Source organism: Chroicocephalus ridibundus, chromosome 11 (genome assembly GCF_963924245.1).
Source record: "Chroicocephalus ridibundus chromosome 11, bChrRid1.1, whole genome shotgun sequence".
In the NCBI taxonomy this organism is placed as follows: domain Eukaryota; kingdom Metazoa; phylum Chordata; class Aves; order Charadriiformes; family Laridae; genus Chroicocephalus; species Chroicocephalus ridibundus.
Genome location: NC_086294.1, coordinates 12132045 through 12160036, shown reverse-complemented (window position 1 = coordinate 12160036; position 27992 = coordinate 12132045). Strand labels below are relative to the sequence as shown.

The 27992-nt window shown below is 45.5% G+C and overlaps 2 protein-coding genes across 6 annotated transcripts in view; one reads left to right on the top strand and one right to left on the bottom strand.

Moving 5' to 3' along the window:
* The window catches only part of SH3RF2 (SH3 domain containing ring finger 2), a 45665-nt gene extending 38100 nt beyond the window's left edge, over positions 1–7565 (top strand). The window contains exons 8-9 of one of the 5 annotated variants that reach the window (XR_010072928.1): positions 26–2976; positions 3847–7565. Coding sequence is in view for 4 of the 5 variants with exons in the window: in XM_063349174.1 (XP_063205244.1) it covers positions 26–319 (294 nt within the window). In the remaining variant the exon portion in view is untranslated. Of the gene's footprint in view, positions 1–25 lie in introns of all 5 variants that reach the window. The other 4 variants (XM_063349174.1, XM_063349173.1, XM_063349172.1 and 1 more) reach the window with 4 other exon arrangements.
* A 5607-nt stretch (positions 7566–13172) lies between these two features.
* LARS1 (leucyl-tRNA synthetase 1) overlaps positions 13173–27992 on the bottom strand; it is a 32941-nt gene continuing 18121 nt past the window's right edge. Inside the window, exons 20-32 of the mRNA XM_063349022.1 lie at positions 27724–27936; positions 26256–26313; positions 25287–25350; positions 24494–24677; positions 24168–24258; positions 23188–23328; positions 22480–22620; positions 22274–22384; positions 21013–21123; positions 18907–19011; positions 17065–17160; positions 15930–16062; positions 13173–13565 (exon numbers count right to left, since the gene is read on the bottom strand). Of these exons, the coding sequence (XP_063205092.1) occupies positions 13360–13565; positions 15930–16062; positions 17065–17160; positions 18907–19011; positions 21013–21123; positions 22274–22384; positions 22480–22620; positions 23188–23328; positions 24168–24258; positions 24494–24677; positions 25287–25350; positions 26256–26313; positions 27724–27936 (1654 nt within the window). The 3' untranslated portion in view covers positions 13173–13359. The remainder of the gene's footprint in view (positions 13566–15929; positions 16063–17064; positions 17161–18906; positions 19012–21012; positions 21124–22273; positions 22385–22479; positions 22621–23187; positions 23329–24167; positions 24259–24493; positions 24678–25286; positions 25351–26255; positions 26314–27723; positions 27937–27992) is intronic.

Genomic DNA, 27992 nt, shown 5'->3' with positions numbered 1-27992 from the left:
GATCCTGGTCCCCTTCTCGTTGCAGCAAGTGAAGACGGTGAGGTTCCAGAACCACAGCCCGCCGCCGCCCAAGCGGCACAGCCTGCAGCCCTCCCCAAGCCTGCTGCGCAGCAGGACGGAGCCGGCGGCCTCGGCGGAGGCTCTCCTGCCAGAAGCTATCCTGCCGGGCCCCGAGCTGGCCCTGCTCTACTCGCCCAGGCCCAGCTCCAGCCCCCTGCACCAGCGACGGGCGCTGCACCCCAAGGCGCTGTCGCTGGACCTCTCCGGGCAGCTCACCTTCCCCGTCAAGAAGAACTACAGCAGCATTTCCGCAAACTGACAGGGTAACTCCTCCGCTCACTTCCCTTCACGCGAGCTCCTCTCCTCCCTCCTGCGAGGGGCGAGCACCCCGCACCCCCGCCAGCCTGCCACCTCCACCGCTCCCCTCCCGCGGCGAGGGACAGGTATTCCCCACATCTCCATGCCACCGGCGCCCTCGGGACCTGCAAGTCTGAGGCTTGCAGAGAACTGGGGGAGCTCCCAAGGGAGCGGGAGGGGACAGGGCAGCACCTATCCCTGCACGGAGCCCTGTCCCGGCCCTGCTGTGCCAAGCGCGGCTGGAGGAGCCCCACTGCCCCCAGGGCAGCTGCCAGAGACACGAACGGTGTTTGTGGCATCCACAAAACCGATGTTCTCTGGTGCCGCGTAAGGCTGGCTGTGTGGTACTGGAAAAGGAGCGGGAGGGGGAAGAGAGCGTGAGGTATAAGAAATAGTTAAGCTTGTTTTGATCTCCTCACTGCTGCAGGAAAGCCCACAGAGATCAAAACACTGGTTCATTACTTTCCTGCTTCTGCAGGATAAAGAAACCATAAATCAAAATCAGTCAGTTCCTCGCTGACGGTTCCTGTTGCCTTTTGAGGGGGGTTCACTCAGATTTTTTTGTTAGGTTGGTTGGCTGCTTGCTTTTCTGTTTGGTATTAGTCCAGGAGTTTTAACACAGACTACAGTTTAAAAGGTGATTTGGAGAGGAAAGGGCCAATGGAAAGGGACCTGCCATTACCGCAGTCACTTAGACTCTGCAGACAGCGGGATTGAATCTTGGTTCTCCTCATTGCTTGGTTTCCTCTAATTACCTGTCAGGTACCTCCTAGCAGTCCAGGAGCTCACTCCAGCTCCTTCCCACCGCCCACCCTTTCAGATACTGCTTTTGTAAATATCCTAAGCGGAATTCATGGGTTTAAGTCTACATTAAGATGCATGAAACATTGTCTATGTAACAGAAAGCAGAATTCAGCGTTCACCGTGCCGCAGACCACCCCTGCGCCGCGGCAGCACCAGCTGATTTTCGGCAGACCCCGTTTCCTCCTGTGACCCCGGGGAAAAGCTGGCAGGGTCAGAGCTGTGCCCAGCTTACCAGCTGGGACCAGTCTCCAGCAGACCCAGGCACAACAGCTTTTGGTTTTCATACTTTGTTTTTATTGCCAGTTTATAGACCAGCAATTCCCATCCCAGCCACAACCACCGACCGCCAGATCTCCTAACAGCGGTAGCTGTGCTTCTTCCAGAACTGCTGTAAAATCACATCCTTGGTTAATCACACGCAAAACCATGAAATTATCTCCACTGGTCAACAGAAACTCTCCGAGGCACCGGCACAGCCTCAGAGGACGTTTTCTTCTGGAACTAAGAAAATGGAATGCATAAAATCATTTACTAGTCTACAGCCCCTGTTCTTTTACTCTTTCAGACTTTCTCTGTTTGTGGAGCAGGAAGCTGGCATCTGCCTGCAGGACTTTCAGTAGCACAGAAACCACCAATGGCACAGATAAGTTCTTCACCTTGTGCGCTCCGTCACTATTTAAGGTCCTGCAGAAAAATCCCGGCAAACTGAAAGTGTGCATTTTGCCCAGGTATAAAAGGGGTGCATGCTGCAAATAAGAGGGTGAACATGACTCTCAGCAATGCCACCTCAGAGGCAGTTGAACATCTCACAGAAGACATGCCGGTGCTTGCTGAAGGCTCCTCTTATCCCTTTGAAACTAAACCAGAAAACTTCATAAGATGTCTCTATAACCAAGACGACCTCCACTTCTCCCAAGCACATTCGGAAATAAATAGAATTGCATTAGGTATGTCCAGGACCAGCTTGGGTGGTTTATCGTGCTGGTTTGGAGGGGAAAGAGGCGCTGCCTGCTCACACCTGGCTCCAGATGATCGCTCTGTGTGTTAATGAAAGGACAGACGGCTTGGTATGACCTAATCTGCAATCTGCTGACGAAGCATCTAATGCATTTCAACAGCTGACCTCCTGTGAGACGCACAGAAGATGGTGGCATGGGTGGCTGGAGCTACACGAGAATTAATTATGGAGATTAATTGCTGTCAAAGAAGGAGCAGTAGGAAGCATGAAGCCCATTTGAATACTTGGCGGGGTCGGGCTGCGTAGGGAAGGAAGGAAGAGGAACTTCTGTGTTTTACTGCCCCAGACACGCCTGTCCTCATCTCCTGCCAATATAACAGAGCCAAGGTCTAACGGGACCACTGTGGTCGCACCGTTTGCTGAGCAGGGGGACGGACGCGGCTGGAGCAGGGTGGGCTGTGCCAGGGAGGGGACGGGCCGATCCCTGCACTCACCACAGCTGATGCCAATCCCGAGCTCTTACACACCCCAGCGAGAGGCAGCCGTGACCCCCGGCTCCAGCACAGCTCAGTGTCCCTGGAGAGCAGGAATGAGATGATGGGCCAGGGACTCTGCAGCAGCTCCAATCAAAGATCTTCCCTTGTTATCAGCAATTAACCCTGCCCTGCAGACCCTGTTGCCTGTTTCATCAGGGCTCAGGAGGAGCGTTGCTCCAGACCAGGGAGCACAGCAATAACTGCCAACACTCAGGAGGGAGCTCAGGGCAATCTGCATGCAAAGAGGCATTTGAAGATGAGGAGCAAAAAGAAAACAACAAACCATAACTCACCAGGGGCTTCAGGCAGACGTACACTGAAGTAAGTCACCTTGTAAATTTAATCTACAAGTGGGGCAGGTTTTCCCACGAGAGGCAGGCGTGCGAGGCCAGGCAGCAAGGAAGAAATTAAAGTTCAGTTTGGGGCTGCAAAATGTAAAGCTCAGAGAGCAACAGAGAGGAGCGACCGCAGCTCTGTTTCTCACCCCTTGGTCCTGCCACCAAAGCCCAGACAAGAGCAAAGACGGCACCTCCTCTGGCCTGACTTATCAGATGCGCTAATCTTCAGGGGACACCAGGAGCATCAGGAGATGCCAGAGGTGCTCAGCACACCTTAAGAATTAATAAGCCATAAAGTTTTTCTGCACATCTGGGCTCACAACCACCAGATACCTCTCGTATGATCAGTTCAGAATATTGCCTTTCATGGAACAAATCCACCCTTTTATCCTCATATCAAGATAAACAGCAATAAGGTTTCATAGCACCCATGCACACAGGGAAGCCTGCAAAACTGTTCAGCCCCATTAAATGACACTGAAGACTTAAGACAAACATACCAAAATGCAAAAAAGCACCACAAATCTCTCCCGGACTTGGCCCTTAACCCACTGCGTTACAACAAGTGACAGCATTGGGCTGGTGGGGACAGGGAAGGCTCTGAGACTCCTGCATACGCACAGTCACGGGCTGCGGCGGGGAAAGGAAGCGCCAACAGTGACACTGGTGCTTTGGTAAAAGAGCAGGCAGCTATTTTGGGATAGATCTCTCAGAGTTTCTTGCATAGGATATTTCAGTGTTTTGATGCTATGGTGATAAGTGCCCTAAATATATTCAAAATATGTAGGGAGAGGGAACTGAAAACAGGAGACATTTTAAAGCAACAGCTCTAATAAGCATCTTGTTCCCATAGCCATACCTGCCCACTGGTTCCACGCTGCAGCCCACCGAGCAAAATCCCTCAGTGCTCCTCATCTTCTCCGCTCCTCCCCTGGCTACACCTAGGAGGAAGCATCCGGACTGCACTATCTCACCAAGGAGCATCCCAAGGAAGAGGGACTAGAACTCACTGGAACTCAGACCTTTCTCTTCCAAAAGCCCAGCCTAAAGCAGAAGCTCCTGTAGGAGCCAACAGGGAGCTTTGTCACGAGCCCCGAGCAAGGCAGTGCCCAACAAGTGGCCCTTGTCTACACAGAGAAGCCAATCATTCTGGGGGAGACATCGACCGGGTCTGCTGGGGAGTGATTCTCTGTGCCCCAGACTAAAAACCGCTGTTCTGGAACAGTGACTCCAATGCCTTGACTCTGCAAGCAGAACCACCCACCGGGTTCTTGGAGCATGAGCAAACAGCATTTTTTGTTTGAGCTCTGGGCTGCTGACCTGAAGGACGCTGCACCTTCCGTGAAGATCTGCTCCAAACCGTGTCCATCTCTGGCTGCTGTCATCCCATTTTTACTTCTTTTTTTTTTTTTTCTTTTAATTGGTAGCAATGAAAACAGAGGCATCACATGTTGGTAGGAGGGTGGTAGCTCTACATGGAGGTGGGCGAGCTCTTCAAGGGTTTCTGTTCTTTTTATAAATATATTTAACTTTCCTCCTCTCTTCCCATCCTCCAGACTCTCTTCAGCCCCATTTCCTCAGGGAACAGAGGTTAGACATCAGTACTGGGACCCTGTTCTGTCATTCCTGAGTTGGCCAGGAGGGTTCACGGGGGAAGGCCACCCCTTTTCCCCCAAGGATGTCTCCGTTCTGCACTCTCAGTGGTACGGAGAGCCTGGCCTGAGCCCTGGCCCAAGCCTGCAGTCTCCTGTTTTACCACAAACCAGCACGGGAAGCACAGAGTGCAAAGAAAACAACATTAGGAAAGGCAAAATACAATTGCAGGTGTACTGCAGCGTAATGCATTTCTATAATGAAAATATATTGTTCTCTGCCTACCCGGTTCAGGGGCAGGCGGGCTCCCCGCACCCGAGCGTCGCGTCTGTCAGCGGAGCGCAGGAGAGGAGCTCTGGAACAGCGCACAAAGCGGCACACGGGGACAGAGGGACCGTTAATGAACCTCTCACAAGTTCTTGAATTGGCCTTATTTTCTATCTGCTCATTTCTTATGATTAGTTAATGAATTGGAGCCCGAATCAGATCATTCATCAGCTCAGCTCTAATTGCCTGCCCAGCCTGGCAGGAACCTTGGAGTGCTTCAGTAAGTAACCTGCCCCCCGAGCCTGAACTGCAGTCATGCTTCCTGATAGATTACGACAGGGGCAGCAGAGGTAAGAAAACATAACATTAACTAAGTCTCTCCACGTCCTTCACGCGGAGGGTGCCGCCCTGCCCCAGCCAGAAGCAGCTCGTCTCAGAGCCCCCGACCCCAGAGCCGGGCCCATGGGGGACCCTCCCACAAGGAAGGTCGAAGTGAGGATGTGCAGCCTCAGGAGGGAATTCTGCAAGGCTGGCTCAGATGGCAGCCGGCCTCGCTGGCAGAGTGCTCTCCTCGGAGCCGGAGAGCCATAGCCAGGCTGGGGTCCGTAGAAGGCCCCCGGGGTCCATCCCTACCCTCCAATAGAGGGATCTAATGATCCCTTGGGCAGAAAACATAAGTCATACACCAGAGGATGCTGCGGCCACACAAAGCATTTATCATCACGCGTGGTCGGGTGCCACCAACAACTGCATCGCCACAGCAGGGCCGGCCAGGCGGGATTCGGGCACGGGCATCTCCGGATCCCCAGAGCGCAGTGGTGCTGGGGGAGGCTCAGCCCCCAAGAGACCTGGCTCGGCTCCGACTGCTTTCAGCTTCCAGTCACTGCGTCTTTGACGGTCGTTCTCAAGAGTTTCTCCTACAGCCACGAGGGCACCTCTTTTTACATGAAAGTCAAGGAGATTTTTTTTTTTAAACATGACCACATGATTCCAAGAACCTGGGGCTTTAGACAAAGAAAATATCCCAATCCTGATAAGCTAGTGAAAGACCACAGTGTGCGGGACACCAGATATTTGCTTCTTCCACTCTCCCAACCACCCTGCTCTGCCCTTGGTAAAGGCCCATTTTCCAAAACTAGCATTAGAAAAACACCTTTAAAGTTGTAGTGCATCCAGGCTTCTAATCCACACTAAAGTCTTAGTCACCAGGTGTTTTAACGAACACTTATTTCCAAGCATTTTATTTCCTGACTTCATCCTCTTCAATTTTTCCTAAGCCACCAAAGCAAAACAAGAACTGTTAAAACACCACAGATCTCCTCTAGATTCGGAAAACCCAAGAAATCAGCTTGAGAAAAAAGATCTCTGCAGGAAGAGGCAGCCCTCAGCACCGAGCCCCGTCTTCCCCGGCTCCAGGAAAGGGCAACGCTAACGCTGGCTGCAAAGCCATGTGGGAAACACCGGAGCAACCCAGGAACATGTCAATTCATGTGTACATTTATCATTATTTTAGGAGGTTTATTCCTTGCCCAATAGTTATTGCCGTTCATTTGTGCAACTACATCTTTTAGTGTAATAATAGCTACAGACTTTAAGTTTTTCAGGTTTTTTTGCCTTGTCTCAGTATCTCCCCCATTGGAAAAGTAACATTTCAAAAACATTCATAAAAATCAGTGTTTAGAACCCAAAACCGTCCAGGTGAAGCGATGGGGACTCACCAGGGAGGTCAGTGCTGGTCACTTTGTCCCTGTTTCCAATGGGAAGTTGTGACCGGATCAGGAACCGCTCTGAGGGCTGGCACACAGGATATGGAGCCGCGGTCAGGCAGGTGAAGACAATACGGGTAATAAAAGTGGAAAAAAGATCTATTTATACCAAAGTTGCAACCGAAAGAAAATTTAAAGGCAGTAGGGATCAACTAAAGGTAGTTTACCTTGATCCCCTGCACAACAGACCAGGGAATTTTGTTGTCTTCTTTCTGCACTGAGCCCAGGAAACATTATCATAAAATGCTACAGCCACTTTACTATAAATGAGAAAACAGAAATGACTATTTTTACATGTATATGCTTAGAAACAGTAAGATATATAATCTTCTCTTATTTGGTGATGGGTAGGAGAAATAAATAAAATACCTACATTTAGTTTATTGTTCAGAGACACTTGTACAAATCCAGTGATGCTTAATATTTTTTCCACGATGTGAAGTTCATTTTTTTTAAAAAGGTTTTTCAATTTAACATACTATTAGGGAGAAGAGAGGTCAATAAACAAAAAGATATTAATTTGCCATTTTGTATTAATCCTCAAGATATTTATTTTGTATTTCTGTAACTGAAAAACAATGGTTTAAAAATATTTTAAGTTTTCAGAAGTTTATTCATCTAAGTTTATAGCACTAATGTTTAGATCTGTAGCCTGTAGATTAATTAAATTAATTGGAGCCGAATGGATTATGGCATCTTACAGACTGTCAGTGAGGGGCAGGACGGAGCTGCATCCCACGGGTGCTCCCGAGGGAGCTGGTGGGGGGTCACCCGGGGGGACACAGGGCTTGGGAAAGCTGTCAGCGCCCAACGCGGGCCGTTTATCCGCCCTGCGCGGCACCCACCCCGTGGAAGCTACTGTGTTACCATTAAAACTTTTTGCATGAAAAAAACAGGAAAGTTTATTTTCACTGTCTTATTTCGCGTTGCAGTTTCGCAGTCGGGATGGAATGGGAGAAGAGGGAAGGGGATTCCTGGGGCTGGGACAGGGGCTTCGCTCTCCCCCGCACCAGCCGGGCTCCAGCTCCGGTTCAGCCGGCCAGAGCTCCAGCTCCTGCTTTCTGGTTTTGATGCTCTTTGCTCCCAGCAGGAACCTACAAGCAAATATAACAATATTTAAGCGTTGCTTGCCTTTTTTTTTTTCTTTCTCTCCTTTCTAAAGCGCTTTGAAGTCTCTGGCCAAGAGGCGAGCAGAGCACTTTACTCCATTTTACCTGGTTGGAGCAGGTCCCGGGACCCTGGTGCCGTTCCCCACCTCAGCCCTCGCCGAGGCGCGGTGGCACTACCCCTGCGCTACGAACTGCTCAGCTGCAGGACCAGCGCGTCACCGCTGCTCTCCCAAGAATGGCAAATAAACCTGCACTGAATTTTCACATCACAAGTCCCAGCTGAAGACGGCAATTTAGGTTCACACTCTCAAAGCCACTGCTGGATCAGGAAACGGCTGCGACACCACGACCTGGCGTGAGCTGCGGGTTACTGGGCATTATACCCAGGTTTAATTCACTGGGGTTACTAGGCATTATACCCAGGTTTAATTCACTGGGGTTACTGGGCATTATACCCAGGTTTAACGTACTGAAGGGGACGAGAAGCAGCAGAGAGAGAGAGAAGCTGCTGTAAAATACTCGTGCATTTTATTTTTAAAAACAAGGCATTTCACATGGTGGGTGGTGAGGGAGGACGACCGGGTGGATAGAGAGAATCACGACTCAGACTCCCTCGCTGGGAGGGTTTTTAACTAGGACACCCTCAGCTCAGCATCCACGTTCCCGCAGGGCTGGTGGCAGCCCTTGGGCCACTTGACCTGCAGCAGGTGGCCAGCAGGTCCGAGTGCTGCCCAGTGGCCACCAAGGGTCCCCTGGGAGGAGCGAGCAGGATTTACACAAACACCACGACTGAGGACCGACTTCCCCACCTCGTCCTGCATGTCCTACCCGGGTCACAGCAGGAGTGAACTCACGGTCAGACCCAGCCCCGGCCCAGTGGATCACCCTGTGCTCGGGTGGCTCATTTCAGCCCATCACCCGGAATCCTCTGCCCGGTTCACCTTCGGCACAGGGAAGACAGGTTTTGAGGGGTGCTGGACACCCACCAGTCTCACTAAAAGCAGGAGGTGAGGCTGCCTGGAGGGCACAAGCCCTCAGCTGAGACTCTGCCATGGCTTGAAAGGGCTCCTTGCTCCCTGCCGCCCAGTCACGCGGCGATGTACGCTGTACAGCCTCCGCTCCGGCTGCGCGATCCCGCAGCAGCTGCAGACACACACAACCCTGCCCTTAGAAACTACTTTAAAAACATGAGGAGCTGCTCGGAGTTGCCATTCCATTATAAAACAAATGCTTTTTTTGCCTCCGTGCAGGAGACAGGGCAATTCCTTAGATTTAATGCATTAGTTCTGCTTTAAAAATGCATCAAGGTACCAGAACAGATTTTCAGATCAAAAAGGAATTTGGCTGCAGGATCCTGCACGTGCCGGTGCAACCAGCGTGTAGGGCCCAGGTGCCATCTCCTCTGCCAGCCAAACCGCAGCTATCAACTGGCAGAGTGAACCCCCTTCTCAGCATCCCCAACAGCGGCGGGGACAGACTTCAAAGCCTGTGGGACGCTGCTCCAGCAGAAATTAAGGAGAATCGAGTAGGAACTGCAGCACCCTGGGAGCACCCAGGGGATCAGCGCTGACTCCCATGCGGGTATTTCGCTCGCTCTCTCCCTGCTATTGCCTGAAGTAAATCCAACGCTTCGCTATCGCAGCCCGGTGCGATTCATCTGCCCGGCCTTTGGCTGCAGTTCAGGCGTAAATACATCCAGCGCAACGCACCATCCCCAGCGGAGCCAAAGCCCTCGGAGCTTTGCCATGGAATCACGTTGTTTAAATCTGCTTTATACCAACAGTAACAGTACTTTAAACAAGGTATTATTACAACAATATAATGCTTCCTGTTCCATTAAACTCACCGGTAAGTCCCTGTTTATGAAACCCCTGCAGTCTTTAAGTGAGCTCTTTAAAAAGGCCAAACTGGGAAATAAGAGGCCTTCAGCCCTCCCATCTCTGTGATGAGGATTTGCACGACAGCCACGCCAGAAGAATCAAAGCCCCTGAGGCCGTGCAGGGCAGAGGGCTGGAGCTCCAAGCTGGGCCCCCAGTTTCACGTTATCAGCACCAACACCACGTTTTCATGACCCAATCTCTCCAGAGAGAAACCAGGAAAGCATCAACTGGGAAAACCTGATGAAAAGCCTGGGTTTGCCTTCTCTAGGTGAGGTCCTGGCACAGGGAAAGGTACAAGGCAGGAGCTGCTGCCCCGAGCAGGGTCCAGCCCCAGCCGCTTCGGCCCCTCAGTGGCTTCGGCTCCATCAGACACCTGCAAACCCCATCTCCCACGGAATCAGCCCAGGAGCTTCATAAACCTCCCTCCATCAAATGAGCAGCCCAGCTCTTAGAGCGGTGTCGGCATGAAACCCAAAGAAGTATTTTCAGAAAGCACTGCTGAAGCGCTCCGTGCCTTTGCATCTAACTCACGTCCTTAATGCAGATTAGCGGTGATGATTTTCTCCTCCTTACACATTATGAAAGACATAAAAGAAGCCTGGAGGAAAGTAATGTGACCCCCGCCCAAATAAAGAGAAAAAAGGACGCGAAAACCCAATCTGCTACTAAAGAAATAAAACATCAAAAGAAATAAAAATTCTTACTATTAGACATCTACCTCTGCTTAATGGATCAGCAATTACTCTAACAGCCACTGCTTAAAGATCAGAGGAGCAACAACCAAATCCCCTTTATGCCACAGATAAAACGCAGATTTACCCTGTGCAGCTTTTAGCTGTGCCCCCTTGCAGAGCCCTGCCCACGGCGGGGGGCCCCCGAGCCCCAAACCACCTGGGGCCCCAAACCACCCCAGGGCCACGAGCCCCCCAGCTGCAGCGGACACTGCCAGCGCGGCAGCTGGTGCCGGGGCACCCTAGCAGGGACAGGCAAAGGCGACAGGCTCGAGTGGCTGTTACCTGGGTGTTTCTTTGCTGAGGCACTTGAGGGGTAAGAAGCAGCCCCACAAACTCGTACAAGTCGATGTCGGCCACAACAAGGCAACAAGGCCGGCGATCTGGCCCCCGCTGGTGGCAGTGACAGTAGCAGCAGCACTGGCTGGCTCGTCACAGGCTCCCCTGGTGCTTTGCTATGCACTGGAAAAAAGAACAAGAACACACAAAGTTAAAAGGTCTTGTCTATTTTTAATTACACACACTCTACATGTTCGGAGTGACCTTGCGAAGGAGGAAGGAAGACTTACAGGATCAGTGCTACCATTTTGCTTTACTTTATGCCAGTTCTCTTTCCAGGATTTGCTTGTTCCTGCGGTCTCCCTGCCACTGGGCTCCAGCACGTCTCCACCTCCCTCTGCCTCTGTGGCGAGGCACCGGTGCTGCCAGGGCAAACTATGGTACCCATCAGGACTTCAGCACCTCGCAGCCATGTCACCACACATCATCCCCTGGATGCTCACAGCCGTGCTGCCATCAGCTCTCCAGCCCTTCCGGGAACGCACCACACCAGTCACGATGTCACTGAAAAGGGCTTCGAGGTCCCGTTTTGCCAGGGTAGAAGGTTTCGGTCAGGTGCTGGTGGCGTTGCTCCCTCCTTGGGCTCCCGCGCCCCAGCAGCACCCGTGGGACAGGAGTGGGGGCCACAGGGAAGGAGAGGCTGAGGACGCCTCCAGTCCTGTCACATTAACCTGACAGAGCCAAGAGCCGGCTCTGCCGCAGCACCAAGGTCTGCCACTGCCACGCAGACAGGTCAAGAACCGATGGACAGGAATGGGAATCCCAGGAAGGACGGCACAAATGCTAACGGCAACCATTCCAAACCAGCCTCTCACCTGGCAGCTCTCCCACGGGCATCTCCTGCTCTTGCACGGTCATCGCTGCTGCTCCCACTCCGGCCGAAAACAACGCAGCAGAGGTCACGCAATCCTTCCGACACAGCAAGGCGCTGTTGAAGAATAACTGTTTCTGCTTTAAACAAAATATAGATTCTGGATACTCTGCTGGTGCCCCAGAGTCAATAATTCTCTCTTCTGCCTGCGAGGCCTGGAGGGATTAATAAGCTGCTTTGAACCGAATTCCCGAGTAAGAGGAGCCCTACCCAAGCCTCGCTGCAGAGATATCTCACAGTGCAATGCGCAACAGTGAGCATTCGTTTCTCATCAGCTATATGGTTTCTATACAGATTTTTTTTATATATATATTCCAGATTACATATAATGTTACATAGGGGACGTAGGGGTTCCCAACTTTACTCCTTACTTGAGACCAGAAAGAAGAGAAATCCTGTCCGCAGGCGTTACCCAGGAAAGAACCAACAGCGACAGGATCCAAGACGTTCACGCTGTCAGCGGGCACAGGATCGGCCGCCTGGCAGCAGCTGCAGCACGTGGCACCCGTGACATCACCACGCTCCGCGCCCTGACGTCACACCGTGCCCAGAGCCGGGACGACCCCTCGCTCCCCTTCTCCTGACAGGAAGACGACTGAAGGGCACAGAAAGCCAAGAAAATACCCTGTGGTGCCACAGCACAAAACTGGGAGAGCTGGGAAATAACAGTAATAACCCATTATTTATGGCTGTGGATTTCTAGACTCCAAAAACTGGCTCAATTAAAAAGGAGAAAAGAGGATCCATTTCCAGATTTCTCCAGCCAAAATCGTAACAGGAAGACTACTAAGTAAGGCCAGAATTTTGTTAATGAAGTGGGAAATCTAATACCAAGAAAGACTCTTTATCCTTTTATTGGGAAAAAAAGCACAAGAACCAGCGTAGCAGTGACATCTCCTGGAAGCCAATACATCACAGTAGACAAAAATTCCAGCTTTTTAGCCCTATCTTTCTCATTAACAATCAGTTTGACTCGTTCACTTGAACACTGAGACTGTAAGAAATACCACCACTATTTAACTTGCCCCTCATGGCAGAAAAAAACCCAAACGCAAACAGCACACACACCCCCCCAGCCAGCTCTCCCAAACATCTGGAGGAAAGTCTTTGCTCTCTGGCCAGCTGCTGAAGGGAAAAAACCCCATGGATTATCAAAGAGTAAGGAAGCAATGTTGATTGTTCTGAAAGTCTGAACTCATTAACCTTTCAACTTAAAGTAGATTTATGAATAGTTTCATGAAAGAATAAGAAAGGAAAAGTCAGTCTTTAACAGTGTTTGCCACAGGCACTCCTGTTTTAAGAGCAGAGAATCATGGAACCTTCGTATTTAACTCTTGCTTACGAGTTCTTCAGAACTGCTAGCCCATGTAGAAGTGCCCTAATGGTGCTGTCACCTGCGTCATTGAAAACTAAAATACAGAAGCGTGCAAGCAACTTTTTCCCCTCTATTACAGGAGATCTACAACCAGCCTCTCTCCCCAGAACCCATCCTATTTTGGAGGGAGCAGAATTCCAAGTGTGGTACTCTAGTTTGCTTCTGAAAACACTAGCCACAGCTGAAAAGGAAGATCCACCACATTAGCATTCAGGATAACGGTTTCTTTTGAAGAAAAGCCAAAGGGCCAGAGGAAAATAATTTTATTATATCCACATTTAAAAGAGTAGGGGTGAACTTGCATGCAAAATTAGGTTGATTTGGGTGGGCTTTCTTCTTCTAGAACAAATTCTCATCTTTGTTCAGTACAGATGCTTTCAAAGTCATTCTATGAACTTTTCTCACTGCCAGGGACCAAGCCAGGTATGTGCCAGTTTAATGAACCAGATAAACAATTGTGTCACCAATGTCCTTTGTCAGGCCATTCTCAGTAATGCGAACGTGCTTCTCGCCCAGGTCGATGTGGAAGATGGCTTGCTCCAGAATAGGCGTTTTCTCCGCTTCTTCTTTGCCAAGGACGGGAACACGGCGTGGCCCAAGCACAGGATCATCAAACCTCATCAGCTTCACTTTAGAGAGATCTGCAGTAGAGAGACTGGCTGGTCAGGCTATGGGACCTACACACAAGCTATAGCATCAACTGAACTAATCAAAACAACACTTAATACTTGGTACTTTAAAATATCTACTCCAAGGAAATACATTCTCTCGGGAATACCATTCATGTTAAGATTTACACCCACTATAAAGATGTCATTCAGTGGTTACACAGCAAGTTACCAGCAGAAATGGGGATAAACGACACAGAAATACCAACTCTCGATACTACACTAAGCACTAAATTTGCCTTATCTGGTTTTGGGACACCTGTGAGTAACCGAACAGTTATGGTATCATTTTCTGAGGAAATGAATTTCAGAGACTAGGAGAAAGGGGAAGGCGAGACTTGTTTTAAATAGAATTCCCTGTTAAAATGCACACCAGTATAGACTGCTAAGCAGCCCAAGAAAAGTCTTTAGGAAGCCTGGGATCTTTGAGCCAAGCCTTTCTCCAAGTACAACCTTCCAGTCCTTGCGCACCAACAGCACAGAGACACCTTCTGGAAAAGGCCAAGTGAGGAGGAGTCACTGCTTCATCTCACTTGTTTTCAATTACTTCAAAATATCCACCTCGCAGAAGGGTAGCAGATACGCACACACATCTGCTATGCGTACAGCGCATTTCCCTAAACTGTATTTTGCTACATTCTTCATCATACATCCCTCTCTGTGTGCTCCATCATCAGTGTGCAGTTGTCTTTGTTCTACAGATAAACATCGATATAAACACAAGCTGTTGAAAGATACAGAAAGAAACAGCTTTGCTGTCATAAGCTTTTCGATGAGGTCCAGTTTTCCTTTTATACCCAGCTCACAGTGCTTCTGATTTCTTTGATTCTTAATTCCTGCATTCAAAAACACAGCTGCCGCTTCTTTAAGAAAGCTATTTTCTTTCATTACACTGGCCAGAAACTTAATGCTTGTTACAACAACGTCTAACATGAAATTTTATCATGCTATTCTGTGTTTTCCTAAAATATCTTTCCAAGCAGGTGGAGAAGTAAAGAATACTAAAATTATCAACAAGTAGGCTAGAAAATTTGCTTATTTCCAAGAAAAACTGAGGAAAAGCACCCACTCTGAAATACTACTACGTACAAAGACCACCTTTAGGCTGTCAAGTGCATATCACCTTTAGAAATTACATGGCAGACTAATAGCCCTGCATAAAGTTACTAGGCAGAAAACTGTTCAGAAAGCAAAGCAAGAGGAAGCAAAGTAATTATGGGCAGCAATCCCAGGATTGTTGCCGAACAAAAGGAACCTCCACAGAGCTGGACTTTTTCCTATGATGGAATTCAGGTTCCTAAGCCACAGCACATCGGTCACTGCAGCGCACTCAACATGCTCTAAGGAAATATGCTGTAGCAAAAGCAGGTCCCCAAGCTCTGCCTGGAGACCTTTATCGGAGCCATGGCTGCACCACCGAGGCACCAGCTTCTGTCGGTGATGCCGTCAGACGCAGGGGCAAGGTCTGGCTCCCCGGCTGCTCTCGCGCGGGTCCCCGCTGCTGGAGCCAGCTAACACCAGGGCATGCAACAGGCAGCGCTACCACAGCTGAAATGCCACGTCAGGTTCAGGGGTGATGAAATGCTTTTGTCTTAATGCTTTCAGGATGGAATCTGCTATTGCCATGGACTGGGAGCTCTCAAAGAAACTCTCCCAGTACTTATTGTCTCTCTCACCACTGCAGGGTTCAACATTTAACAGACGAAATAAAGCACTAGTGCATAAAGAATACAAGAGTAGAGAAGGAATAAATAGCTCAGAGGATTCAACAGGAATATTAAACTAGTTCCTACAGAGGTTGCAAGTTTGAGTTTGGCATAAACAATGGTAATCCCAGTTTTAAGTGTTTTTCCACTTTTCCGCAAGTGTTTTCCATAGTATTTCCACGATGAACCGGGACAGAAATTATTAGGAGCCAACATAGCAACTGTTAAATTAATTCACCTTAGGCTAAATAGAAAAATAAATTTGATAATTTTTTTTTCAGCCCTGGGGTCCAAAACAGAAGGGACAGAAGCTGCCTATAACCGGTTTGGGACTAACTCTTTTTCTTGGAAATTCAAAGCACAAGGGGAAATAAAATCCATATTAATCTCTGGCTGAAACTATGTTTCGGTGTATCAGTGGCAGAACAAATGAGTAATGAGGAAAACCCATAAAAAAGCCTGCCTATTTGCAGGTTATCTCTTTCCTTGTTCACTTAAACGTAAAACTTCTCGCTCCTTTCTAAGTATCCATGACAGCAGCACAAACTTCAGCAGCTTTGTTTCCACTTCTCTCCTGGAAACATTAATCTAATCAGCATGTGACAGCTGTAGGTCTGTGCCAGTATTTTACCTTTGATTCCTCTGTCCATCTTCATTAAGCGTCTGATCACTGTCTCTCTGTTGTCTCCTTGCCGGATTTCAATTTTTGTCGAGAAGTGGCCGTTTGACGGTTGAGGGTTCACCAAAAATACAGACACACTGGGCTGTAAGAAAGTTAATACAAACATTAAAGGAGAATCTGTATTTGTGATCCAAGCCTCAGAGGAAACATGAAACTAAAACAAATAAACATCATCTATCAACAAATATTCTGGATGGATAAACGTCATTTGGAAACACTTACTGCCAGTGGCTGAATGCAAGCACTCCTCTTGCACAACTCTCCAACACATAAGCCACAGTATACACAAGTTTATAGGACATATTTAGTGAAATCAATCAAATTTTAACTTTTGAAAAGTATTAGAGCTAGAAATATTCATACATGATACCACTGTTGATGAGTTTCACTAATCTTACACATTACTCACTAATTCCTCCAAGAGCGCATGACAAAGCTGTAAGAATACTTTTGAAAGGTTTTAGTTTTATGCAACCGAACGTCATTTATTAGCCCGACATAAACTAACGGAAAAACATAGAAAGTATTAAAAAACACTTTAGGATTCAGCAAACAAGTAATACAAAGTTTCACATGGAAATTTATAATACCTTAAAACAAGTATCATATGCAACGCAACAACTGCTAAATAACAGTGGTGAAGTGAGATCCAGCCATACTTGTGCAAGACCTTCTCAATTCTCTATTTGCGGCCTGTGTTTTAACTAGAATACAGAGTAGTATTGTACTACGGAGTGGTAGTTGAGGCGTACGCTGAGAGAAACAAATACAGAATATGCCTGTGCTGAAGTCACGTGTTTTTAACAGTCTTCAGATCAAATCATTAAACTGTGCTGGCTCGAAGAGCCTTAAAGCTAAGGTGCAATCACAGTCACATTTAGGGCTCTGTACAGAGGGGAAAAAAAATAAAAATATAATTGCTTCAGGAGATGTTTCTTGTTTTGAATGGCTGATGGATCAAAGGCAAAAAAAATCCAATGTTCATGTCTGATTCAAGTTTTTAAGTGACATATTTGCTTTTATTGTTGGTTTGTTTTTTTTAATTAAGTTTTCAGACCTCCAGTATCAGAATTTCTAATTTTACCTCAGTTCTGAATGTGGAAAATGGTTTTCCAGGACAGCAGTCTTCTTTTATTTTATCGTCTGCTTCAGACGCGAACTTCACTTCAATGTGATCCAGCTGTTAAAAAAAAAAAAAAAAAAGGGGAGGGGGACGGACAAAAAACCCAGGAGTTTAATTGCTTTGGAGGGAACACCAGGAGTTCCCAGGCTTATCAAACAATTGTTCACATAGTAAAGTGGAAAGTAAACATGCCTTGGCATAAGGCAACATTAGCACACCCAGTATCACAACATATTGTTTGGGAAGGACCTCTGAAGGTCACCTTCTCCCTGCCCGAAGTCGGACTACTGCCCACACTGGACCAAGTCCGCCTCTGAGGATGGAGATGCCATGGCCTCCCCGGGCAGCCTGCTCCAATACTACCCGCCACCCTCGCAAACACTTCTCCTCATGTCCTGCCTCAGCCTCACAAGCCGCACCTCCAGCAGTAACTCCCAGTTACTGCCCCTTGTTTGACTCTCAGCCCACTGCCAAGAGAGACGTTGACTTTATCGTCTTTGCGACCCTAAGCAGCAGCAGATTTCTCCGAGACCCTCCCTTGGCGATCCTCACCAAGCCCACCTCCTTCACCCTCAGCTGGAGGCCATGCACTCGAGGCTCCCCCAGCCATCTCGATGCTCCTCTGGTCAACAGCCCCAACCCCTCGAAGCCTCGTTAAACCGGGGCTGTGGAGAGGGGGAGGATGAGAGGGGCGCACAGCACTGACACACTCTGAATTGGGCTCAGCAGAGCTGAGGGGAGATGGATGACCTCCCTTGACTTGCCAAATCATGTCCTATACGGGTGACTCCTAATGCAGGTCAGCACGCAGCATGGCTCATCTGCGGTGACAGCACACTCACGTTAGTTTATATTAATCTTGACAAGGCCACAGCAACCCCAAAGTCCTTTGAGGCAGAGCTGATGGCCGGCCAGCTCCAGCTTGTAGAGAAGTGTGGGGCAATTCTGCCCTGCTGCAGAACTTGACCATTCCTGTTAAGCTGCAGGAAATTTCATAGCCCAGATCTCAAGTTTCTCTAGATTCTCCCACATGAAAGATCCACTGTCATACTGTAGAGGTTACAAAATGAAGTTTTGCAATATATATGTATTTTCAGTTTATAGGGGTTTTGGTTTCGTTTGGTTGGGGGTGGTTGGGTCGGGTTTTTTTGTTTTGTGTTTGGGGTTTTTTTTGTTACATAAACCTGCCTGAGCTGTCCCCTCATTAACATATTGTCTATTGAACCAAATTCTGGTTAGCATAAGCAGCAGCATAACTGCTACTAGACTGGCATCCATTTTACTATATACCATAGTTTTTAAAAGCCCTGCCCAGACCTGCCCCTTGAAGAGGGCAGGGTAATCTGCTACGGTGAACATCGTCAGAGTCCAAGGACACAAGGCTAAGGACTCTGATCACTCTTACTGTCAATGCCTTGAAACATCTCCTCATTTCTTTAACTGAAAAAATATAAGATACTGGTTGGCTCAGCGAAAAATGTCTCTTCAAAAGCGTCACTGGACTTCACTATCACAGAAACAACCAGTACTGCAGCAAAACCCACCTCTGCTTTGGGGGAACGTGTCTGTATACCACACACCTACCGGTGCCTCATGTCTGTATTTAACAGATTTATACACCTATATTCGACAAATTTAAACAGCAAGATCAAAATACAGAAAGCTGATTAAAAAAAAAATATCTATTACGTGAGCAACATACACCCAGCAGTTCATGTAAGCAGGCTTAGAGCCTTAGGAAAGGCTGGACCTCCAGCTATCCCAAAAAGCACCAAGCAATGACTATGTCGAGTATACACAGACCTCCAAGGAATTTGTCAAATAGACAATATTCTCCATGAGCACTGCACGTTCATCAAATTCTAGTTCCAGATCAAGAACACGTGATCCATTCTTCTCCAGATTTTCCTGGCAAAGGAAAAAAAGAAAAAAAAAGGGTTAAACCCCTCTAAACACTGCAACTAAAATGATGCTTCAAAATGGCAAACTATCTACATTAGTCATGAAAAGAATAAGCTTTTAAATATGACAGCTCTCTGCTGGCACAACATGCTAACGTAGCAGCAATAATTTTCTTGTAACAGGGTTTCTTCTACAGGGAATTAGTGACACTGATGGGAGGAGTAAGAGCAATTAGAACACATTTTTAATATAGAATTGAAAAGGTGTTTGACATTCACAGTTATTTATAATCCCTACTTAATGCGCAGGTTGAGAATTCACAAAATAAGTCAGCACTTCAGTGGTATTTCACAGCAGGAAATTCAGTCTTATGACCTAGTTTAAAATAAAGGACGAGCAGAGAACAACTGGACATGTTCACAGCAGTTGTAAAACAAGTTCTCTGCAGGGAAATAACAACTACTTTATATGTCAACATAAAAGTAACTTAATTAGTCCAGAAAGCCAACAGCAACAGTCACAAGAGACAAAGTATTACAAGCAATATAAAAACCATGTGAATTTTTTTCTTTTTTTTTTTTACTAAAACAGAACTTCCACTTTGGAATTTAATCTGTCCCTTTCTCGCTTTCATATGCTGAGCCAGCTGTCTGCTTTGAAGCCCTGCTTTGTCAGACTCAGCACGGTTGTGGTTTCCTGCTTCCCTTGTCAGTTTAATGGGAAGGATTCCCTGCATTAACTCTGAATTGCTTCCCTTTGGAAATCACAAAAGTTTCTTCTACATTTAAGCTCTCCTTTGACGAACAGGAAGCACAAGCAGAAATGCTCCTTGTACAGTGGAATTGCCGAATAATTGGTTTCGGAGAAAAACATACTGATCTAGGAAGCCTGAACTCCGATGTTTCTATGTCTTTATGTGAAATTGCCAACTGCTCTTCAAAAGCGAAAGGATGGATGACTGGGTACGCCTCAGCACGCTGACCCACCCCCTGCGTGGACCAGAAGCACTAACTGTTGCCAGACCGAGGACATCAAACACTAGGGCTGTTTCAGCCCTAACACACTTGCAGGACTGAAAGCTCGTCTGACCTTTTCCGACTCCGTCGGCTGATCTAACACATCACTACGGCTCTTTACACACCTCACTTACGCAGGAAGCGCCATAGCTGCTTTCTGCTCCCTGTTCCTCTGAAGGCTTCTGAGCTACCATGAAAAGGAACAATTAGAATAACCCTAGAGAGGCGGCAAAAGAGCACCTCCATTTATAAACATGAGTAGAAGTCAAAATACTTTTAAACCCTACTCCGCCCCCCCCTTTTTTTTTATTTAAGATTTTGCTTATTCTTTGCTTCTTGAACATTCCTAGTTGATGTATTGAATTTTTATCTGCAACCACAAGCAAAAAAAAGTTTCTTAGAAAAAAACGCAAGCCAAGATTTTCACAGGCTTGCATGACTAGGAAAATAACAATGAAATATCAGAATATTAGTGACAAGAACATAAGAACGATGCAGAAAATTCTTAATTTCATTTAGGGCTAAGAAGAGTCCCTTTTTTCTTCCCTTAAATGTAGCATAATCAACTATCTCTAGCCTTGTTCTTAACTTTCCAAGCATTTTTATGTCTCCAAAGCAACACCTTATTCTCACGAAAAACTAGAAAAGTCAAATGCTATGCATAGAGAAATCCACTTGTATTTGAAGCACAGATTGTACAACCTGTGAAGTACACAAACGACCAAGCCTCAATGAGACCATGAGTTCACTGGGCTAATTCACAGAGACATTTTTATTGTATCTTTCTTCCAGAGGTGTCGAAGTTTATAAATAAAAACATGAAGATCAAGGAGCAAGATACAGACTCAAGTCAAAAGTTAGTAGGAGATCCAGGAACGAAATAAAGGAAACAATACCTGTGGCACAAAGTTACAGATTGTCATTGCCTTCGTCTGACATGTTTCAGTCGCAAAAGCTTTTTTTGTACGAGAACTGTCCCTCTGACACTTACCTTAACCATGGCAACAAAAGGCATAACCTTCTTCATATACTTCTTCAGCTCCGGCAGGGCGTTAAGCTCACTGGCAATTACTTTATTGTCTGGCAGGTGACCTCCACTGACCTAAACATTGGTGAACATCCATTAAAAAGTATAGGCATCAGTAAAAAACCTTGCCCTTTAATATCATATACCCTTCATGCTTTTCCATAAATACCAGCAAGGTTTGTCATCATCATTGATTCCACATATAGGAATGTGGAATATTCCATTTTCCCATCCCTGTGAAACATTTTAAAAGTCATATTTTAAGTCTTTGACACAAAAAAACCCAACAGATAACTACTGCCATTCAGGCAACTCAGTATTATTCTGCTTTTTCTTTATTCTTTCCAGTGACTGTATACTAATATACTTAAATTTTCTACCAGAATGCATTTAAAAATCTACTTTTAAGCCTTATCACAAGCACATTTTTAAGCACTAGTTTCCTGAACTTCTGGTGTTTTACACCCAAAATTCAGATATTTGCAACAATCCTATTTAGTGCATCACACCAAACAGCAGATTTTAACACCAATGCAGAAAAAAGCCAATAGAATGCCCAAAGTTTAACACCCCAAAACCAAATTTCACATGAGGAAGGTTGGTTTATCTCAATGCCATAAGTCATGACTCTCTAATCTATCAGCTACAACATTGGTTTGTTCAAGCCAAGAAGGATGGTGCCTCAGGAGGCCAAAAGCCACTCTCCTCAGTTGCCCCATGTCCAAAGCACAGATTCTTCTGCTTTCAGAAAAGCTTATTTCTTCTACTTATGACTGACATATTCCATTCAACATATTTCTTGTAACATCACTGAATAGTTTACACCTATTCGAGGACCAAAATAACATTTCTGAGCCCACTTGCATAGTAAGGCAGAATTAATCTGTCAGTCAACAATGTTTCCTCAGAAATATACTTGCAAAGTGTATTTTAAAAGCTATCCACTTAAAAATGAAAAAAATAACAGGACATGGGTCGCTTTTTACTCAGATTGTCAATAAACAATGAAATCATACTGTCAAATCAATGACATTCCTTGGGACGTTTTCATTAAGCACCAAAATTTACTGGACAGTTATAAAAGGATAAAGAAAAGTAAAACTATCTTGCTTTATATTTAAATAATTTGGTAACAAATTACTGCTTATAAGCTTTCTACAGACAGAAAAGAAGAGCCCACAAGAAAGCAGTTAAGCAGCCCAAAGAAACAGGACAGGATGACCACCTGGTAGTGCTTGCGCAGAAGCGATAAGGTGGTGTGCTGCCACGGCGGGTAGTTCTTTGCCACGTAGATGGTACAGTGAGAAGGCTTCTGGGCAGGTTCTTTACTAGTTTTCTAAGGAAGCGAAGAACAAGAGTTAGGAAGGAGTCCTAAGGCAATAGGGAATTATCAAGTACACACACTTAGAAAGATGACCCAGTACACTCCACCTTTCCTTTCACGGGTGCCATGTAGTTCTTGAGGCGGAGGCGGAGGTCATGAGCTGCTTCCATCAGGTACTGAGAGGAGCGAATTAACACCTCATCCACAGGACCCGCTGTCGGCCAAGAGGCACTCATGATGGAACCGGGCTTGGAAGAAAGGGAGAAGTGACATGCACTGAGAGGAAAACACATCACTATGTGGTGGTTTTTCTAGCCATTGTAGCTTGACTGGAAACTGGAGTTAAGACAGTCTGAACCCCAATGAGCACCCACTTACAGCCAGGTTGTAAAGGAATAACTATACAGCCAACAAGTATTTATTTGCAATGTGTTAAGGACTATACATACAATTACACCTGTCATATAGCTACATAACTTCATCTACAAGCACAAGGCAATAAAAAAAAAAACCCAACAACTAAGTTTCATGCATAAGTGTAGAAATATTGCATTATTTGGGTTAATTTTAGATGACCTCTTTGTGAGTCCACAACCAAAGTGACTTGTATTAAAGTTTCATGTATCATCACATTAAGAGGCTTGCTCCGTATGTTTACTGTCCTACGGACAATCAGCTATTATGGCTCTTCATATCGTAAGACATACGTTTCTTCTACTTGCATATGAAAGACATCCATAAGCCTGATATGAGCCTTACTAAAAATCGGTAAAAGCTTAGATCCAAATCAAATGACAAGACTGAGACTTTAGTACCTTTCCCAGCAGTGACCAGATGTGCTCACATAAGTGGGGACAGATAGGAGCCAACAGCAGAGTCTGAACTTCAATAAACTGAAACACCAACTCTCTGTGCATTCCTTCTATCGCCAGCTCACGGTATTTGTCCTTTGCTGCCTGAAAGACAGCCAATGCTACCACCATTAACACACTCCAACTGCCAGGGAGAAACAATTAGAAGAACACACACACAATTCCTTGCTCTAATATGGCTTTAGAATGTAAGCAGCTTAGAAGTCAATAATGGATTATTACAAGAACTGTACTTTTCTGAAGCACCTGAGTGTGAATCTGGCTGTTGGCCATTTGATTTTTGCAATAATATGGTACTTTTAAAAAAGTGTTTATTGTCACAGACATAAAAGACAAAAATATCCACAACTGTGTATCAGGTACTATCATCGCAAATAGCTTGCATAAAGATACTAGTAAGTACTAAGAAAAAGACAATGAATATGATCTATCATTACACACATAATTCAGCCTACTCAATCATATTCCTGAATATCATAAAGGAGCCACATGAAGGAGTCTCTGTAATTCATTAAGTGAAGTGGCACAGTTCAGCAGACACTCTGGAGACACTGTTTATGGAACATAAGAAAAAGCACTCTGCTTCCAAACAATTTTGTTGATGTATTATCTGAATTTCCTATGAATAGTTCCTTATTACAAAGGGGCTAAAGAAAGGAAACACTCTGTTTAACAGTGTCTTTTTTAAGCAGCTTTTTGCTCATATTAGACATCAGGACTATTTGCAGCATCACAGCTGTCCTCCTCTAGACGTTTGTAAAAATGACCCAAGCAGACCTGTATAATTTCAGATTTATTCCATTAAAGTACTCTTCTTTCTTGGCACAATTCTGAATCCAATTCAGCTGTACAATCAAGGATCAGAGACATCAGGATCAAAAGAAATCCACACAGTAACAAATACCTAAGAAGATTCCTCCTACCTGAAATTCAAAGAAGCCAGTTTTCAGAGCTTCCTTAAACATCATCTTCTCATAATTTTGGTCTGTCTTCATTATGCCTGCATTCATCTCACTAGGGAGGGAAGGGAAGTGGGAACATCAATATTGGACTCTGCCCCACACAATGACAGCACTGTGTAAAACACCATCATCAATGTCATCAGTGCGGCACAATCACATAACCTGTTCTGTAAAGTGTTTGTTTTATGGAATTAATTAATTCGCAGAAAAAAAATAACTACAGAGATGCTCCTTGCAAGAAAAAAAAAAAAAAATGGACCATCTGTCTATTAGCCTTTGTACAGTACCTGGCAAAGACTCTGTCGTTGAAGGTGTTGGCAGGACCGCTTCTTAGACTGTCTCTGTTTGCAATCATCTCCTTTACCCACTCCACCCATGTGTAGAGACGAAGAATACCAGCATCTGCCATGGCTTCCACAAAGTTGGCATCTTCAACAGTGTCTCCAGCATCAGCCAAGGCTAAACGCATGCCTGCAAGAAACTGGACCAGCTAACATGGCCAGCATGCAATGTGCTGGTAGACAGAGATGCAGGAGGCATGGGACTCAAAGTGAATTTCAACTAGCTTTTCATTAGGAGTTACTAAAATGCAAAGTGAATTTACAAACTGCCTGGCCAGCTAGAGAGAGATGTCCCAAAGGATGCCCTTTACCCAGGAGAGGTGCACTACCCTCCTTGGGAAGCAAAGCAGACTAACACCAAGAACCAGGAGACCAGTACAATCACTGTCCAAAACACAAGAGTGTGCAAGAAGGAACCAGGGCATGCACGTACACACACAGTGGGCAGCCACAGTGCATGCCTTATGTTCTGATCTCTTCAGCGAACACAGAAGAATGAAACACGGACCCTCTAGGAGCTCTCAACACCAGGAGCAGTTCCTGGCTGAAACAGATGTTGTGCTAACATACATCCCAATTTTCTAAACAGAGTTCAGCTTTTCAAACAAAAGCAGGTGGTAAATACTAGATTTAGTGCAATTCATTACTCCAATAAAACCACTGCTCCTTTGAGAGCAAAGCACTAATTTTAGTCATTTTGGCATAACTGAAAACCTCATGCAGGCCATAACACACTTACCATCTGCAGAGAACTTGTCAACAGCTTGAGTTAGGGTAAGAAAGTTGCCTGTGGATTTAGACATCTGAAAGAAATAGAGGAGTGTCTGTTTTCTCTCACATCCGTTTTGTCGTTGGATAAGCAAGACAGACGCAACAAGGGTTTGGGGCGAACCATTGTGAAAGTATTTTCTTATGAATTGTAGCAAAAGCAATTTGGTAAATCTGAACTGAATCACAGTAAAAGCAAACTAAACTTTGCAAGCGCTCAGCTAGCTCCTGAATATCGAGCTTGTCTTGAGACTTGCATGAGTTGTTATGACTAAGGTCACCACAGCTGCAGGGAAACGGTCACTGCCTTCTGCATCGTGTGGGTTCCGCACTAGACTTTGTCAGGCTTCGAAAAATGGGACAGCTGATACCAAAATTTAATTCCAGAAGTTACCTGAATTAAACTTAAGTACTACAAAATTGGAGTTTTCAGCTCATCCTGCATTGATTTTTCAAGGAGGACTCCGGTGGAGGTTTTTTTGCTTCATATTGAACAGTCTCCAAGGCCTAATTCCCAGGTTCAGGCACTTTTAAATCCAATTACATTCAATTTCAGAACTTGCATATATCAGCAAGTTGTTGGCACTAACCTTTTCTCTCTCACTGCACCTACTCCAATGCTTAACAAAGCTAAAATTTAGTAAAAAAAAAATAATCATTCTACATTCTGTATTACCCTAAAACTTCACAGAAATGCACTGAAATCTTTACTAAACTGGTGAAGCTATACAAGAGCTAACTTAAGAAAAGTGTAAGACAGAATTGGAGGAAAGGCAGGTCTTTACCTCTGATGAATGAAAAACTGGAGGGCACCAATGAAGAAACTAGAATTTTCACTATTTCCTCCTCTTAAATTCCAAGAAGGATTTTTCCAGTCTGGCTGGCAAGCGCCTGTTTTGACAACCACAAAAGCCATCTCATACACAAAACCTCACTGTACCTTTTCAGAATTAAGGAGGAGATGTCCATTCGCTCTCACAGCTACTGGCCATTTCTCTCTGTTTCAAGACAAGATACAAAGTATTTGACAAAGGAAGTACATTTTTTCTCTTTTAAAAGAAAGAACAAACTTTTTATGTTCCAGTTTGGGATGAACACCTTAAGTGGAATCTTCAAAAAAACACCTAGAGGGTGTCTTAAAAAAAAAATTAAGGAGCATCTGAAGATGGAAAGAACTACAATATAAGGTCTAGGAATTATCACGGATGAAATGCAAAGCAGGGAGCGTTGCACCTACAATTATATTTCATTTACCCCACCTTCTATTCAGCTACATTTAAATTAAAGACCAGTGACTGGCACTGCCCAACAGCACTTGATAGAGCAAAGTCCCACCTATCTCTTCCAATGCAGGAAGCAGATATGAAATTCCCCACCACCATCTTTACTATATGTGTATAAATCTGTATATAGGAAAAGCCATTTTCTCAACTCTGACATAAAAGTTCAAGGGAATGCAAACACAGTATTGTAATGCACAGAACCATATCTGTCTAAAAGCACCACTGACCAGCAAAGATTCTCAACCTGTGCTGTGCAGTCCATGGGAATACGGACACACTGCTTTAGTGATCCTTGAGAAGTAAAAGAAAACTCCATGATAATAAAGTTACTTAAAATCCCATGCAGGAATACAATTCAATACTGGAAAATACACAGGAGGAGATACTTACCAAAGACATTTGACTTTTATAAAACAGGCCAATGAAAGCTGAAGTTAAAATTTGTTCTCTACCTTTACACATTTGCTTTTTTACGTGGCTATCTAACTGAGCATTTCCTGCCTCCATAGACAGCTAACAGAAAGGAAAATTAGCATCAATCGCCCCAATACCAACTTCGGCTGCCTTTGGATTTAGCTCTAGGTGGTGCTACTCAGTAGTCTCTCCACTCCCAAAGGAGGGAAAAACCCTAAAGATACACCAGTGCGGATTCAGGATTCAATACATTTTTACACATATCCTCTAAAGAAGCACTAAGCCAAGGCACTGTTTAGTTAGGACATATAAATCCTTAGGTGTGCTCTGGAGCTGATGGAAACTGCCATGTCAATTACGCTACATGCTAAAATTCCAGTATTGAGAACAGACAGGGATTTCAGCAAGTCAACTAAAGTCATATCATGCAGTTAGATTTCAGTTTTGCTTTAAACAATGTTTTAGAATTTTTATGTAAGAATCTTGCATCTTAAAATCTTTAAAGGATTCTAGAAAAACCAGGGGAAATAATGGTAAAAAGCCTTCAATTTCAATAAATTCTATTATAGACAACTGTAACAAAGCTGCAATATGAAAGAATACATTTTCAACTTAATTCTGAATGTTGTACAGTCCAAAAAAGTCATTAGCAAATGTCCCAGAACTATAAACTCTCCAGCTTTATCTCCTTTGCATTATCTCCAAACTTACCTTTGATCTGACCACATAGCCACATGATTATAGAGGTAGTATGACAGATGATTTGGAACAAGATCTTTGCCAGAAACTCTGAGATCCACAGGATACCAAAATTCAAACTCCTCCTTTAGCTTGTCCAACTTTTCTTTTGGAATCTCTGTTTTAGGAAATGGAGCTGACTTGAAGAAGATGTAATCCCAAACTTCCTTGCTCATTTGATGTGCCCTGCACAGAATAAGTCCCATATTGAGATGGCAGTAAAAGCTCCTCTTACACTCCAC